This window comes from Musca vetustissima, unplaced genomic scaffold (genome assembly GCF_032173495.1).
Source record: "Musca vetustissima isolate MV318-11 ecotype Yass unplaced genomic scaffold, APGP_CSIRO_Mvet_v1 utg36638, whole genome shotgun sequence".
Classification (NCBI taxonomy): domain Eukaryota; kingdom Metazoa; phylum Arthropoda; class Insecta; order Diptera; family Muscidae; genus Musca; species Musca vetustissima.
This window is the reverse complement of record NW_026879653.1, coordinates 5,093-21,059: the sequence shown is the minus strand read 5'-3', so window position 1 is coordinate 21,059 and position 15,967 is coordinate 5,093. Positions and strand designations below refer to the sequence as shown.

At 32.4% G+C, this 15,967-nt stretch overlaps 1 protein-coding gene across 1 annotated transcript; it reads left to right on the top strand.

Moving 5' to 3' along the window:
* Positions 1-11,279: 11,279 nt before the first annotated feature.
* LOC133324694 (ionotropic receptor 25a) lies at positions 11,280-15,312 on the top strand. Its single transcript, XM_061533535.1, has 8 exons — positions 11,280-11,354; positions 11,424-11,897; positions 11,971-12,208; positions 12,269-12,383; positions 13,366-13,611; positions 13,693-14,285; positions 14,348-14,863; positions 14,927-15,312. The coding sequence occupies exons 2-8, from the start codon at positions 11,597-11,599 to the stop codon at positions 15,309-15,311; spliced, it is 2,394 nt and encodes a 797-aa protein (XP_061389519.1). The 5' UTR covers positions 11,280-11,354; positions 11,424-11,596; the 3' UTR covers position 15,312.
* The last annotated feature ends 655 nt before the right edge of the window (positions 15,313-15,967 follow it).

The window sequence follows — 15,967 nt, the reverse complement described above, 5'->3', positions numbered from 1 at the left end:
TGAAGAAACCTCGAAAAATGGAATATATATACAAAAGGTAATTATTATTTATTTAATGTGCGGACATTATATTTTCATTATGATGATAAAATCATGACGGTCTTCATAAACACAATTGCTGAAAAGACTTGATAACTAAACCTTAATCTACTGACAGAGTTTTCATTAAGACAAAATTTCAGTTTCAAACTTTTCGTATACTCATAACATGTTTTTTTTTCTTGTATTTAAGGTTTTCTAGTTGTGTAAATGTTGGATATTGAATGGAATACTAAGGACGGTGAATTTTATAAACTTTGCGGAAATATTAAAAACAAATGTATTAATCATGATCAATATTTACACAATAAATTAATATGATCCATTAATTACCTTGCTTTTTTTTGGGGCAATTATAATGTAGTAACTACATTAGGACGGAGGATATATTACTACACACTTGAGGCAATGCATTTTGATACGATTATGTCTCATGGAAATACCAGTTTTACATTCCATTTTTTTTTTTTTTTTTGAATAAATGCGTTGCAGACAGACAGCAGAGTTGGTTTGAAATGCGGCATAGTCGTCTGTACTTGATTGCTGTGCTCGATAGTTTAATGTTAAAAATTAGTTCATTATTATATTATAACGGATCATGCCTTTGGTTACCATCAATCGTGTCGTTTTTATATGACAAATCGGTATATGAATACCGTAACAATTTCGTTAGAATTTCCGTTGACAGCGAAGATCAATAAAATTAAAAATTGTTTACGTTATGTTAGAATACGAACTAATTTAAGAATTTGGTTCAATACAATATAAAAAATAGTAAACATATCATTTGTTGTAATTTTGTAACAATGGGCCGAGTCTCAGGTCGTTTCGGATCGTAGATCCATCTGTCATCGTCATCGGAGGACATCCTAGAGCTGAGTAAAGATTATCTGAATGGGTCTACGGGTTGCTGATACCACCACATATTGGAAATTACACAAATCTTTTAAATTCCTTGAAACTGGGGTTTGCAAACTTATAACTCGCGAAATATGAACATATTGCATATAATTTAAATTGATTTCTTTAATATGAAGTGTTCTTGTGAAAATCTTAGAGTATTGGTAATGGGTGGTAATGTAAAAAATGGGTGAAAATGTGTTGAAGCCAACCAGTTTTTTGTATTCTTTCCTGATTTGTGCCTAAACTACACAACGCACGCACATGTGATCAGTGACTAAGTAGAAGAATACCCCTTGGACAATATGGTTCTAATGTATGATTTTTTGATATTATCACTGCATCCACCTAAAACGGAGGCTGACATTTTGAAGCCGGATTTTCGATGTTTTTGAATTTTTCTTATAATCAGGACGCGCAACCAGATAATGTTTTTTTTACGTACTGAATGTACACCTTTTTCAAATGTTATTCCAAACATTTCAATTGCAATTCGAGAATTTTATTTGTAATTCAATTTGCAATTCATAACATTTCAGTTGTAATTCGAGTATTTAATCGGCAATTCACAACAATTCATCTGTAATTTTAAAATTTTCATATGTAATTCAAAAAATTCCATTTGAATTTTTAAGAATTTCATTTGTAATTTGTATATTTTTATTAGAAATTCAATGAATTCAATTTTACTTGTAAATCATAATATTTCAGTTGTAATTCGTAAAAATTCATTTCAAATTCTTAACATTTTATTTCAAATTCGAATAAAATAAATAAATTGAACAATAAGTGGGGTTGATTTTTTTATGTAGTGAAAAATAGTATTAAAAAACAAACTAACATATATATATATATATACATATATACATGACAAATTCATAAAAGATATATATATGCGGGTTTTAAAAGAATGAATAAAAATCAACATTAAGGTCTGTCAATAATCTATATAAATTAAATTTAAATACATACATTAAAGTTCATGATGCAAAAAAGTATAAAGTATATAAAAATATAAAGTATATTACATTAATATGTACATACATTATTACCCACCTTAATGTGTTACACATATTTTGGGTGTTTCTCATAACATTTTTCCAATTTAAAATGAAATGTTATTAATTTTAAATCAAATATTACGAATTTCAATTGAATTTATTTGAAAGTTGGATGGAATTTTATGAATTTCAAATGGAATTTTAGTAATTTCCAATGGAATTTTACGAATTTCAAATGGAATTCTGTGAATTTCAAATGGAATTCTGCGAATTTCGAAAGGTGTTCTATGAATTACAAATGAAATTCTCGAATTACAACTGAAATGTTATGAATTGCAAATGGAATTCTCGAATTGCAAATTGTATGTTATGAATAACAAATGGAATTCTCGAATTACATTTGAAATGTTTTGAATAACATGTGAAAAAGGTGTAGACAAAAACTGTATTCCCTTAACCATACTAAAGAATCAAAAATTAAAAAAAATATTTTGTGGGAATTCAAAAATTAATTTATTTTATTTTCAGACATTTTCATGCTTTTATTTGTCTTTTGCGACTATTAAACCGTATTTCAATGTGATATGACTAGTAAGCAAAGAAAACAAATGTGTTTAACCATTTGTGAAGAAATTCGCGAATTACAAGAAATAGGAATTAATTTAATTTATATTTGAAATACAAAATTTAAAACCGACATAACTTTTGTGCGCAGCATCCGAATTTTTTAATACTAACATATTTTGAATCAGCACATTTTCCTTAACCTATGTACGCAAAAAAAAAATTAATTTTTTTTATGGAATTTTAAAAGAATTTTGTAATTTCCCATATATAGGATATGAATAGAGCGCATTGAAGTCTTTCATTCTTCAAATTGCAATTCCATAGCGTATACGTCACGTTAATCCGGTTCACAAATGCAGTGGATTATTTTTGACGTATCCGCTATGGAATTGACCGAGTGGATTTCGTAAATCTAAACGTACTTTTAGTCGAAATTAAATACGAATTTTGTATTCGATGCAATCAACTAATTTTCATGGATTATATCCAATTTTCGAAATGGAAGGCAACGAGATAATTGGTATGTTCTACTACTTTTTGCTACGATAACGAATTTTCCTTTGTGATATCGAAGAAAATAGTAAAATTTTGTAGATTCTTGCATTACGGTAACAAACCAAAGGTGTAGCATTGAATTTTCTTATATTTTGTGTTTGTTGGGGCCTGAAATCATTAAATGTCATCCCAATTGTACAGTTGTAAATAAAATGGATTTTTTTTTAAATGGGGTTATATAATGTAAAAAAATTGTTAATCTTATCTTGTTTTACTCGATTAATGGCTGAACACATTAACATGCCATGATATTTATGTCGAAGCATGAATTAAAATAACTAAGTCCTAATTTAGATTAGGCGAGTTTACTTGCCGCAAGTCTTTGTTTGCTGGAGAGAGGGGCAAGGGGAATAGAAATGGAAAAAATTGCTCGTACCGACAATTTTCTGGCAATTCGTTTTGTGTATTTGGTTTGTACTGTCATTTCAGAAAAAATAATTCAATTCAGAAAATATATGTTTGCAACCGAATTGCCTTGTATAGACGCATGAAGCAAGTTCAAAAGAGAACGATAAGAATTGCCGCAAGTATACTCGACTAATATAAATCAGGACTAATTGTAATACAAAAACAACATTATTGTTATAGAAAATAAATTTTCAATGCCTAAAATTGAATATTAGGGTTGGTCATAGAACTTTTTCGAAATATATTTCTATATATAGGGGAGAGGGGGGCACTTTTGAACACTCTTTGCTTTCAAGCCTTATAAAATTTTTTATTTATAATTTTTGGTTTCTTAAAAATTTTAACTAATAGGTACATATGTAACATTTAAAAAAATGAATATACATATGACATACTATAAGCTTTATAAATATATATTATTACTGCCCCCCCAGGGGGGCAGCTTTGAACAGGGGTTTTTGAACGACATGGTTTTTTACAGTGTTTATGTTCAAATATGTATGCATTTTATTCATGAAATGCATGAATTCATTAAAAAATATATAAAAAATGTTCAAAAATTTAGATCAAAAGTTATTAAAACATAAAATGACTTAAAAACAAAAATTAATATGGTGAAAAATACAGTTAATTTCGTAACCTTATTAGCCCATTTGAAATTTTGTGAAATCGAAGCCAAAAGTTAAAAACTCCCTTTTTTACTCGAGTTTAATGGGCATGTTCAAAGGTGCCCCACCAATGGCATTTTACGGAAATTTAAAATAACTTTTTATACCCTACACAACTATGTTGTCAGGGTATTATAGCTTTGTGCAGCCCCAAAAGTTTGTAACGCCGCGAAATATTGGTCCTAGACCCACCTTTATGTCCTAGACCCACCTTTATGTATACCGATCGTCATATCTCGACTAGCTGAGTCGATCTAGACATGTGTGTCCGTCCGTCCGTCTGTCCATTATAATTTGTAAACACGATACAGGCCACAGTTATGGATCAATCTTCACGAAATTTTGCATGTAGGATGGGTTCTGGCCAATGAAGACTCCTATTGTTTTTGGAAAAGATTGGTTATTATTTAGGCGATGAAATGGACCAAAAACTTTATTTTTGTCGGTTTTTCTGGTCGCTCCAGAGGCCGCAATTATGACCCAAACACCGCGAATTTTTGCACGGAGAAGGGGATCGAGCCAAAGAATAAGTATGGCTGTTTTGATAAAGATCGGTCAATATTTAGCGGGTCAAAATGGACCCTGACTTTTGTGTGAAAAATTACAAAATTTGTATTCTATGGGGTATATATTTGCACCTGAAGGTCCTAGACTCGAGAAGTTGATAGTATGTTCTAGAGGAGTGGTTGACCTTTAAATTGATACCAATTACATTGTCGTATGTACTCGGATGCGGGACTTACACATAAATATTTACAGGTTCATATATTATTTAGTAACCCATTACCACACTAGAGGGCGGAAATATAGCGCTGATCGCTTTGAAATTTTCCATGAGGTTCAAGTTATGGGCACCGACAACGCCTGTAATTTTCGGTGATGATCAGATAATAATTTTGGGATGAAGTGGACCGAAAACTTATTTTTTGGTGCTTTTTTCGAGTCGATCTATAGGCCAAAATTGAAAGCCGAACATCACAACACAACCTACGATGAAGATAATCTGGACAAGTGATTAGAAGGGCTGTACTGAATATTTGTAATATTTGTTGACCTCTAGTCGGTCAAGAGGGTTCAAATATCGCGAAATATTGCCCAAGCTCAGAATAAAGAACCACAGAAAGTTATAGTTTCGTGGAAGTTGTGTAGGGTATCATATGGTCGGTCCCGTCCTACTATACTGCTCCACTCACTGGTTTTGTAATAAATATATATGAAAGAAATTACATTAGTTATGTTTGAAATGATTGTTGGAATGCAAAAAATTTGTTTGACGAAAGAAAACTATCACAGAATTCTTCCTGCGCCCTTACAACCAAATGAATAAAAGTTTACAATGACACTGAGAAAACATGGTCACCCATGCACAATTTTTCGACAACTGAAAAAGCAAGCCAAATTGGTTTACGCATATAGAGAACAAGATTGTCATATACAAAAATGTGGTTGGGGGTCGGAAAAATATTAAACCAAGATTTTATGGGCGCTGTTCAAAGATGCCCCACGTTCAAAGGTGCCCCATCTCCCCTATATATATAAATCATTAATTCCCTAAATAAAAATATTGTTGTATTAACGCACTAAAATAGCACACTTTAAAATTCATCTCTTACTTTTTCTGGTATGTTTTGGGACCAATTCAGAATGATCACATTTAGAATATTATTTGAAGTTAAGGCTCTAATATATTCTGACAATTAATTAAAAAAAATAATAAAAAACAGGAAGTCGTTTAAGCCATTTTTTTTTCATATATTGCGATATTTAAGGCTTTGTGTTTGATTTGTTTCAAAAATATTGTTAAGTGGTATTCATTTTGTTTGTGACTTTTTAAAATGTATACGTTTTTATTTCTAGATTACTTCTCATGTAAATTCCCTGGATTTCTAGATGTTATTTTCCAGGAAAACGGGAAATAACATTTCTAAATATATACACATGTTACCAAAATTGTGTGACGCAATTTTATGTTAAATACGTATATGAGTCGTTTATTTTGAAAGTGGTTTAAGTGCATTATTTCTTATATTGAGATATGCAAGTATTTGTGTTTGATTTGTTTCAAAAATATTGTTAAGTGATAGGGAATATTAGAAGCAAGCTAATATAATTTTAGCGTAAATTACCGCAAATATAATAAAAATTAAATAAGGAATACCCTATTTGCCTGTATTAAAATGAAAATTCAAAATAATAGGTTTTTTACACAGCTAATTCATAACTACTGTATATATGAATGTAATTGTACGATTGTATGTAAGCATGTAATTAATTATTAAAGTTTTAATTGAGATACGATTTGTTTACACCATATTACATATTTGTCGTTTACCATTCAATTCCAACCCCCATTGTCAGGTGGAATACTGATGATGGGACACATCAAGTGGGTTGGACAAAAGTGAATTTTGTGCTGAGGTGTAAAACTTCCAATAAGTGATTAGACAATAATCACCAAGGTTACGATGCCCATACACCGGCAACATATTGCTCCCCTTTGCGACTAATAAAATCAAATGCATTGAAACAGACCAAATGTGTTGTTCGTTGTAATTACTAACATGTCTAGAATGAAACTGAATCGAATCAAACAAAAAATAACACTACAATTCAATGGTGGGCGAGAGAAGGCGAAAGTATTGTAATCCCCAACTCCTGTGCATATGTGACACAATGTAAACACAATTAAAGTCGTGAAATGCAATCGAAAAGTTACAGTATTTTCAAGGAATACAAATATTCAGCACTATTATAAAAATGTTGGGAATTTGGAAATTTGAATTCCCACATCCAAAAATAATAGTAAATTTATATTGTACCGGATTAAGTTAACCGAGTGGGTTTTAATGGTCAATTCCATTACATATTTGTCAAATAAACCCTCATATAGAAGGTTAACTCCCGTAAAAGATTAAATTTATATTTTCCAAATCTAAAAATATTTATAATGAGAGTGATTGGGAAATAAAAAAATTCACAATATTTTTGAAAACGTACTTTTGACATTTTTTATAAAAATCGATTATTTCAAATGACTAAAAAGATTGACGCCTCGTTTAACGTATTTTTAAATTCTTAGCTGTATTTTTAACTGAATTGACTATAATGTAACATGTTCTACCTTGGTAGGTAATATTTTAATACAGATTTAGTGGACTTTTTATATTTTAAAAATCGTAGACAAACGATGTAGTTGTAATTCATATATATACATACAGATAACATATCAAAACACTGTGCATTGGCGTGCGTGTGAGTTGTGGCTAACCACCCACGTGTAAACACAATTATCCTTTCATTAGCCACATCAGGTTGGTGGTCAGTCTATCTATCAGTGCAACTATCTAAAAGGGAAACAGTCAACACATACTCATTAACAATATCTGTTTTCGTGGTTATTGCCATTTTCGAATTGAAGTTAGTTATATTTTGGAATTTGTCGGAGTATTAACCATTTCCGGAAAGTTAAAAAGACGTTCGTTTTTATTTGAAAATTTAAGTCAAGGATACATATTGTATTTTATATGTTCAAGGATAACTATTTGAAATGATTGTTCCACGCTTGAAATTCATTCATATACTTCTATTATTTTTAAAAATACTATCACGGAGATATTTGCTGGTTTCATCACAAACAAGTCAAAATATTAATGTTTGTAAGTATTATGTATTATGTATATCTAATAGATTCAGCTATATATTATACAATTTGTGGAAATAATGCAAATATATACTGTATAATTATTTTAATGTATAGATTATCGATTTTTTAAAGCTAAATTTATAACATTATTTATTAATATGTATACACATGTATCAAGTTTTTACAATTGCGCAGTTTAATTGCGTCTTTGAGTAAAATCTACAATATTTCAAAGGTTGCAGGACTTGGATATAAGAGCTATTATTATATAATTTAGTATTTTCAACATAATTCTCAAAACTGATATTTTGAAGTTTTTTTGGATTCAATACCTTACAACATTAAAACAAAACATGTAAATCTTTTTCTGCATTATGCAATACCAACAATATCTGTGATTTGTTATATTTAAAATTTTTGCCATAAATGATGCATTTCTTGGTTTAAACTTCACTGTATGTATTTTAATTTGCTGAAGTTAAGGAAATCTTTATGGTTTAAGGCACGTTAAAACTATAATTTGTATCTCGATTTAGTTGCTAAATCGAGCTACAAATCGAGTAAATTGAAGTTACTGTGCAAAATTAATTCCACTAATTATCTCGATTTGTTCGAAATCCTATTTTAAATTGAGATAACATTTAAATAGAAGAATACTATAATTTAAAAAATGGAGCAGATAAATTCTTTTTAGTATTATGAGAACCACAGAAAAGTATTTCCGGTCAAAGTTAAAGATTTTTTTCTTTAATTACTAAACGTACAAAGAACGCATCAATTCTAATATAATGACTATAAATGTAGATACTGCATAAATACAAATGCAATACAATGATATTGACTGCTTTAAAAAGGACTGTTTCTCTAGTATGAAGGCAAATGTCGAACCTTGACAAATTTGAATTTAATTCGCATATGCAAGTTCGCATCAGTGCGAAATAAATACATGTTATCAACATATCAACGACCTTTGTAAAGCCACATAGTCCAATATGCCTGAAGAACCGCTTAACCAACGGCGAAACGTGTCGCATAATGGTGGGTACGTAGGTCCTTCTCCTGGCTTTCGTTTTAATTGCAAAACTTAGATCATTAAGTTCGACTCGAGTATAAATAACTCAATTAAAAAGAGAATAAACAAGTTAAAAAAGCGTTAAGTTCGGCCTGGCCGAACTTTGGATACCCTCCACCATAGATATACTAACAGGTACTTGAAATGAAAATATAGGGAAAATACCAAAAAGTGGACCTATACCGACATTTCTACAAACCGATTATGTAAACCATAATATAAATTTCAAAAATTTTTAATGAATAATTATACCCTCAGCCTTATGGCTAATGAGGGTGTATACACTTTGAAACGGTGAAAATGTGCCTCGTCGAAATATATTTGTTTTAGACCCCATCTTTCTTTGGACAAAATCCGTTTCAGAAAATTATATTTTCACCCATCTTACTATTTCTTCCAAACTTAGTTCAATTTCGAAGATTGTGAAAATCGGTGCACTCCTTCTGGTACCTCCCGCACAGGGGCTAGGTCTAAATGCGGTTATAGTTCATATATATAGTTCTTTATCGAACCTTACGTTCTAGTTTGTTATCTCGATATCCTACGCAGGTGAAAAGATTACAACAGAGTCTTAGAACAAAACCCAAAACACGGAACAAATCACATAACGATTTTAATATAAAAAATGGGGTTATATGGGGACTCCCTCAAAAAGTGGGCGAATACTAATAATTTTTGGTGGAGAGATTTGTTACCATATACGACTACAAAATACCAAATTGCAGCGAATTCGGTTGAAAAATGCGCTCAAGACCCCCAAAATACTGAAAATTAGGAGGTACCGTTATATGGGGGCTACCAGAAAAAGTGGAAATATATTTATAATTTTTTGTGGGAACATTTAGTACCCAATAGGAACCCAATATACCCAATTTCAGTGAATTCGGTTGAAAAACGCGCTCAAGAACCCAAAAATACCGAAAATTGGGGGTACCCATATATGGTGGCTATCGGAAAAAATTGACCTATATTTATAATTTTTGTGGAGAGATTTGGTACCTATTAACAACTCAAAATACTTAATTACAGCCAATGCGGTGGAAAAGTACGATCAAAACCGTCAAAATACTGAAAATTATGAGGTACCGTTATATGGGGGCTATCAGAAAAAGTTGACCTACATTTATAATTTTTAGTGGAGACATTAAGTATCCAATAAGAACCCAATGCACAACATTTCAGCGTATTCGGATGAAAAACGCGCTCAAGAATCCCAAAATACCGAAAATTGGGTGTTACTGTTATATGGGAGGTAGGCCTAAACGTGGACCGATATATCCCATCTTCGAACTTGACCTGCCTGCAGACAAAAGACAAACCTGTGCAAAATTTCAGCACCCTATCTCAATTCCTTCGGAAGATAGCGTGATTACAACAGACGGACGGACATGGCTAGATCGTCTTATAATTTTACCCTGATCAAGAATATACACACTTTATAGGGTCGGAAATGAATATTTCTGTTTACTTTCCTCCATGTGTTACAAACGGAATGACAAAATTAATATACCCTCCATACTATGGTGGAGGGTATAAAAATAATGTCGATTAAAAGAAGATTTTTGCTGGTTCTGGAATAAAGCATTTGTTGGTCATCAGTTACTGAGTAATTTTTACGGCCAATTTATGCAAAGTACCTATTGCTAGGTGCATATTTTACATGTTAACTCACTTTCATTTACTTGACTTTTAGTTATTGTAAATTAGTTAGTAAGAGTTTGTAATTTGTAGATACAAACTTTATTGCAATAAAACAGAGCCGAAAAGAAAAAAAAAATCAAATAAATAAAATTATCATAAAAATCATATTCGCTCATTTATAAAGCATTGTACTAAACAAAGTACGTACAATAACAGTACGAATTGTCACATTGATTATTTTATTATACAACAACAGTGTACCAATACCAATTGTTCCAATTCTGATTCGAATGGTCATTCCGCACATCCCTGCACTGCATCTGTGGGGCAAATATAGATGTCAGCATTTCAATACTTTTCGTATCCTTCTAGTATACACTTCCAAAACGTCAGTTTCTATCGGACATTGATTATTGTTAGTATACCACATATTCTCCAAGTCGTATTATTCAACAGCAAGCAAAAAAGTCGGTTATCATATGAGCATAACGCTGCGCATTGGTAAATGTCCTTCCATAGTCGTTTTCAAAGAAGTAAAGTTCAATCAGAATCTCAAGAGCGCACAAAACGGTGACTTTTTCTGGATTTATCATTTGAGGATTCTCAACATTTTTATGTGTTGTGAGATAGTTAAACGATCCACTAAAGTCAATGCCAAACTTTGAACTGAAAAGAATTACTGCCCCATACTTTTGAAACCACGAAATGGATAACCTTTTATATTATTAACCTTACTTTTCCCCGAATATCATCAATGTTCAGACGTAAAGCTTTAAAGAAAAATGCAAATTATGGTTTGTCGGTGCAAATCGATAAAATTGAAGCGAATAAAACGGATGCTAAAGCTTTGTTGGAATCAAGTAAGATGCAAACAACTTAAACGCCTAAGCAACTATTAAAAACTATTTATGTAATTTATTTTTGTTTAGTTTGTGTAAAATATGCTGAAAGTATTGATAACAAACAGCCACCACATGTGGTATTCGACACAACAAAGTCTGGTATAGCATCCGAAACGGTTAAATCTTTTACACAGGCTTTGGGATTGCCCACGGTAAGCGCATCCTATGGCCAGGAAGGTGATCTGCGACAATGGCGTGACATGGAGGAAAGTAAACAAAAATATTTGCTGCAAGTAATGCCACCAGCTGATATAATACCAGAAGTTGTACGCAGTATTGTCCGAAAGATGAATATAACCAATGCTGCCATCCTGTACGATAACACCTTTGTCATGGATCACAAATACAAATCGCTTCTGCAAAATATTCAAACACGTCATGTTATAACGGCTGTGGCGGAGGGTGAAAGTGCCAGAGCAGATCAAATTGAACGTTTGCGTAATTTGGATATAAATAACTTTTTTATATTGGGTAGTTTGAAAACAATTGGACAAGTACTTGGTGGGTTTTTGGAAATTATGAAGAATTTGAAATGTTTGCAACTCTTCAATGATGTTTTATTTCCCTTTTATAGAGTCGGTTAAGCCGGCATTTTTTGAGCGTAATTTTGCCTGGCATGCGATTACACAAAATGAGGGCGAGGTAAGCAGTAAACGTGACAATGCTACCATTATGTTCCTGAAACCTATTGTATATTCCCAAAATCGTGAACGTTTGGGACAATTAAGAACCACATATAATCTAAATGAAGAACCACAAATAATGTCGGTGTTCTATTTCGATTTAGCTCTAAGGACTTTCTTGGCAGTAAAGTGAGTTGTGATTATTGATATTTGTAAAATATATTTTAAATTATTAACTATTTTATTCAGAGATATGCTGCAATCAGGTGCTTGGCCTGCTAATATGGAATATTTGGGTTGTGACGATTTTCAAGGAGGTAATACTCCAGAAAGAAATATTGATTTGAGGCAGGCATTTGTTCAGGTAAGAACACGGTTAACGGAAATTGTAATTAGACATATCGATTTTTATGTTCGAATGGGCATCGTTGAACCACTCAAACCTAAAGGTATAAATGTGTTCATTCGATGGTAACAATGGCATCGGCTTCGATACTCATGACTCTCAGCTTTGGGAATTAAGGTCGCATTTTTTCGCTCCATAAATTGGGCAAAAATTTAGCAGATCGCCTTGCCGATGTTATTACTAGGGATTTTGGTATAATATCACCTTGTGATCCGAAAAGGGACCTACCCAAGATACATTGCAATTCCTACTATCGGAGTCATAAATATTTGTGGGAGTAATGTCAAGAGCATGGCATAATTACAGGAGGTAGTCTCATTTGAGAACGTGATGATGGCAACCCTTTTTAATTTGGAACTAAACTATGAATTTTAAATAATATGAAAAATAAATTTCATACAATTTTATAAATGTCGATTGGCATCTTTTCAATAAATTGAACAAAATATATTTTCTAAATCTGAGCATTGCTCTCAAGATTTAACCATGGTTGTTACCCCTTATTTTTCTAAGTTTTAGAGGCAGGGATTTTCAAATTATTTATAAATATACCTTATTTATCAATTGTTGCCACTGAACACATTTTTTATTTAAATTTTGAAAGCTGACAGTATTCAAAGGCAAATTTTTGAAAAAATTGGAAACATATGACTGCATGAGACTACCTTGTATAATTATGCCATGGTCAAGAGCTTACCGCATAAACTTAATCCGAAAAACACTTTATCATCAAATTAAATTATTATCTAAATCATTTTATTGATACATTAGCATTGTCATTTTATTTCAATTAATTATAAACTCTTGTATTATCGAAATCACTACATGTTAATTACATTTAATTTGGTAATTATTCGTATCGTGTTGACACATTCGGGTGTTAATCGATTGTCGTTATTATCGTTTGTGAATAAATCAAAGATTTTCGTTTTGATTTTAGGTTACCGAACCGACATCATACGGTGATTTTGAATTGGTCACGCAACCAGGAAAACCATTCAATGGTTACAGTTATTTCAAATTTGAAATGGATGTAAATGTTGTACAAATTCGAGGTGGTAATTCGGTCAATAGTAAATCAATTGGCAGTTGGACAGCTGGTTTAGATTCCCCACTTGTTGCTAATGATGAGGAAGCAATGAAGAACCTAACTGCTGATACTGTATATCGAATCTTTACGGTTGTGGTAAGTATAATATGTATAATGAAGCTCACAAATTTCCATTAATTATACATTCTTACATTCTCATAAATCCCCTTCTTTCAGCAAGCACCATTTATTATGAGAGATGAAACGGCGCCCAAGGGATACAAGGGCTATTGTATTGATCTTATCAATGAAATTGCCGATATTGTACATTTCGATTATACCATCGAAGAGGTAGAAGATGGCAAATTCGGCAACATGGACGAAAAAGGTGAATGGAATGGCATCGTAAAGAAACTGATAGACAAAAAAGCCGATATTGGTCTGGGATCAATGTCTGTGATGGCGGAACGTGAAATAGTCATCGATTTTACGGTACCTTATTATGATTTAGTTGGTATAACTATAATGATGCAGAGACCAAGTACACCTAGCTCGTTGTTCAAATTCTTAACTGTGTTGGAGACAAATGTCTGGCTATGTATCCTGGCCGCATACTTCTTTACCAGTTTTCTTATGTGGGTCTTTGATCGCTGGAGCCCGTACAGCTATCAGAATAATCGAGAGAAATACAAAGACGACGATGAAAAAAGGGAATTTAATCTGAAGGAATGCCTGTGGTTCTGTATGACTTCTTTGACACCTCAAGGTGGTGGCGAAGCACCGAAAAATCTTTCTGGACGTTTAGTGGCCGCCACATGGTGGTTGTTTGGGTAAGTTGCCAATGCTATAATTATCAAACGAACTAACTGACATTTTTTCATTGTTCCTGCAGCTTCATTATCATTGCTTCATACACTGCCAATTTGGCTGCTTTTCTGACAGTGTCACGTTTGGATACACCCGTGGAATCATTGGATGATCTTGCCAAACAATATAAAATATTGTATGCCCCACTAAATGGTTCATCGGCAATGGTCTATTTTGAGCGAATGGCAAATATTGAACAAATGTTCTATGAAATTTGGAAAGATCTGTCACTCAATGATTCGCTATCGCCCTTGGAAAGATCACGCCTAGCTGTATGGGATTATCCGGTTAGTGACAAATATACGAAAATGTGGCAAGCCATGCAAGAGGCACAATTACCGGCCACACTAGATGAGGCGGTTCGAAGAGTTCGTAATTCAACCACAGCAACTGGATTTGCATTCTTGGGAGATGCTACAGACATACGTTATCTTGTAATGACTAATTGTGACCTTCAAGTGGTGGGAGAAGAATTTTCACGTAAGCCCTATGCCATAGCAGTGCAGCAGGGTTCCCATCTAAAGGATCAGTTTAATAATGCGTAAGTATTTCAATTTCACTGCTATTCTAACATATATAGACTCATAAAATGTTTAATTTTCAGAATATTGACTCTACTCAACAAACGACAATTGGAAAAGCTCAAAGAAAAATGGTGGAAAAATGATGAAGCTCAAGCCAAGTGTGACAAACCGGAAGACCAATCCGATGGTATTTCAATTGAGAATATTGGTGGTGTATTTATTGTGATTTTCGTTGGCATTGGAATGGCTTGTATTACACTGGTCTTTGAATACTGGTGGTACAAGTATCGTAAAAATCCCCGTATTATTGATGTTGCTGAGGCGGCATCGACACCGCCTGGAAAAGATGTGAAATTAGCCGAAGGCATTATACTGGGTCAAACCGGCAAGGAATATGAAAAGGCAAATGCCGCTTTGCGTCCCCGTTTTAATCAATATCCCCATAATTTTAAACCTAGATTCTAAATGTGTAAAATGACATTCTAAAAAAAATTATACCATTTTGAGTGTTTATTGTTTATAATGATAATCGTGCACATTTGACGTTGCTTTTAATAAATTGCACCGTTTAAAGTTTCATTTTTTTAGAATCATTATGTATTTTATCATGCGGTATGTATGGAGTGGATATACTCATGGTACTGTGGTTTGTTATGCCAAATCCATATACAAAATGTGTGAGTGTGTGTAATGTTTTGAAAAAATATAACAAAATAATCAGCCTTATTCTGAACTATGACTTATTCTGAACTATGACTTATTCTGAACTATGACTTATTCTGAACAACATTTCATAGTGATTTTTTTAGCATTCTCGCTTTTGCCTCATTCTGAATGAAGTTCAAAAGCGAAAAAATCCGCTATGGGGAAAAATTAATTATTCTGGATTACAGGAAGTGGGAGAATGGGATGACATTTTTTGCGAAATTTTTCACTAATAAAAACATAAGTAATACACATTTTTATGAAAAATATCTACACAATACATATTCTATAATTTGAAACTCGAAAACAACTCAACCAAACATTGACATGGAATGTATAAAGGTAATAAGGAATATTTAAGCCGAGTTTGATGCATTTTGGATGCGAAATAAAGACATTTTGGGCAAAAATCTGTC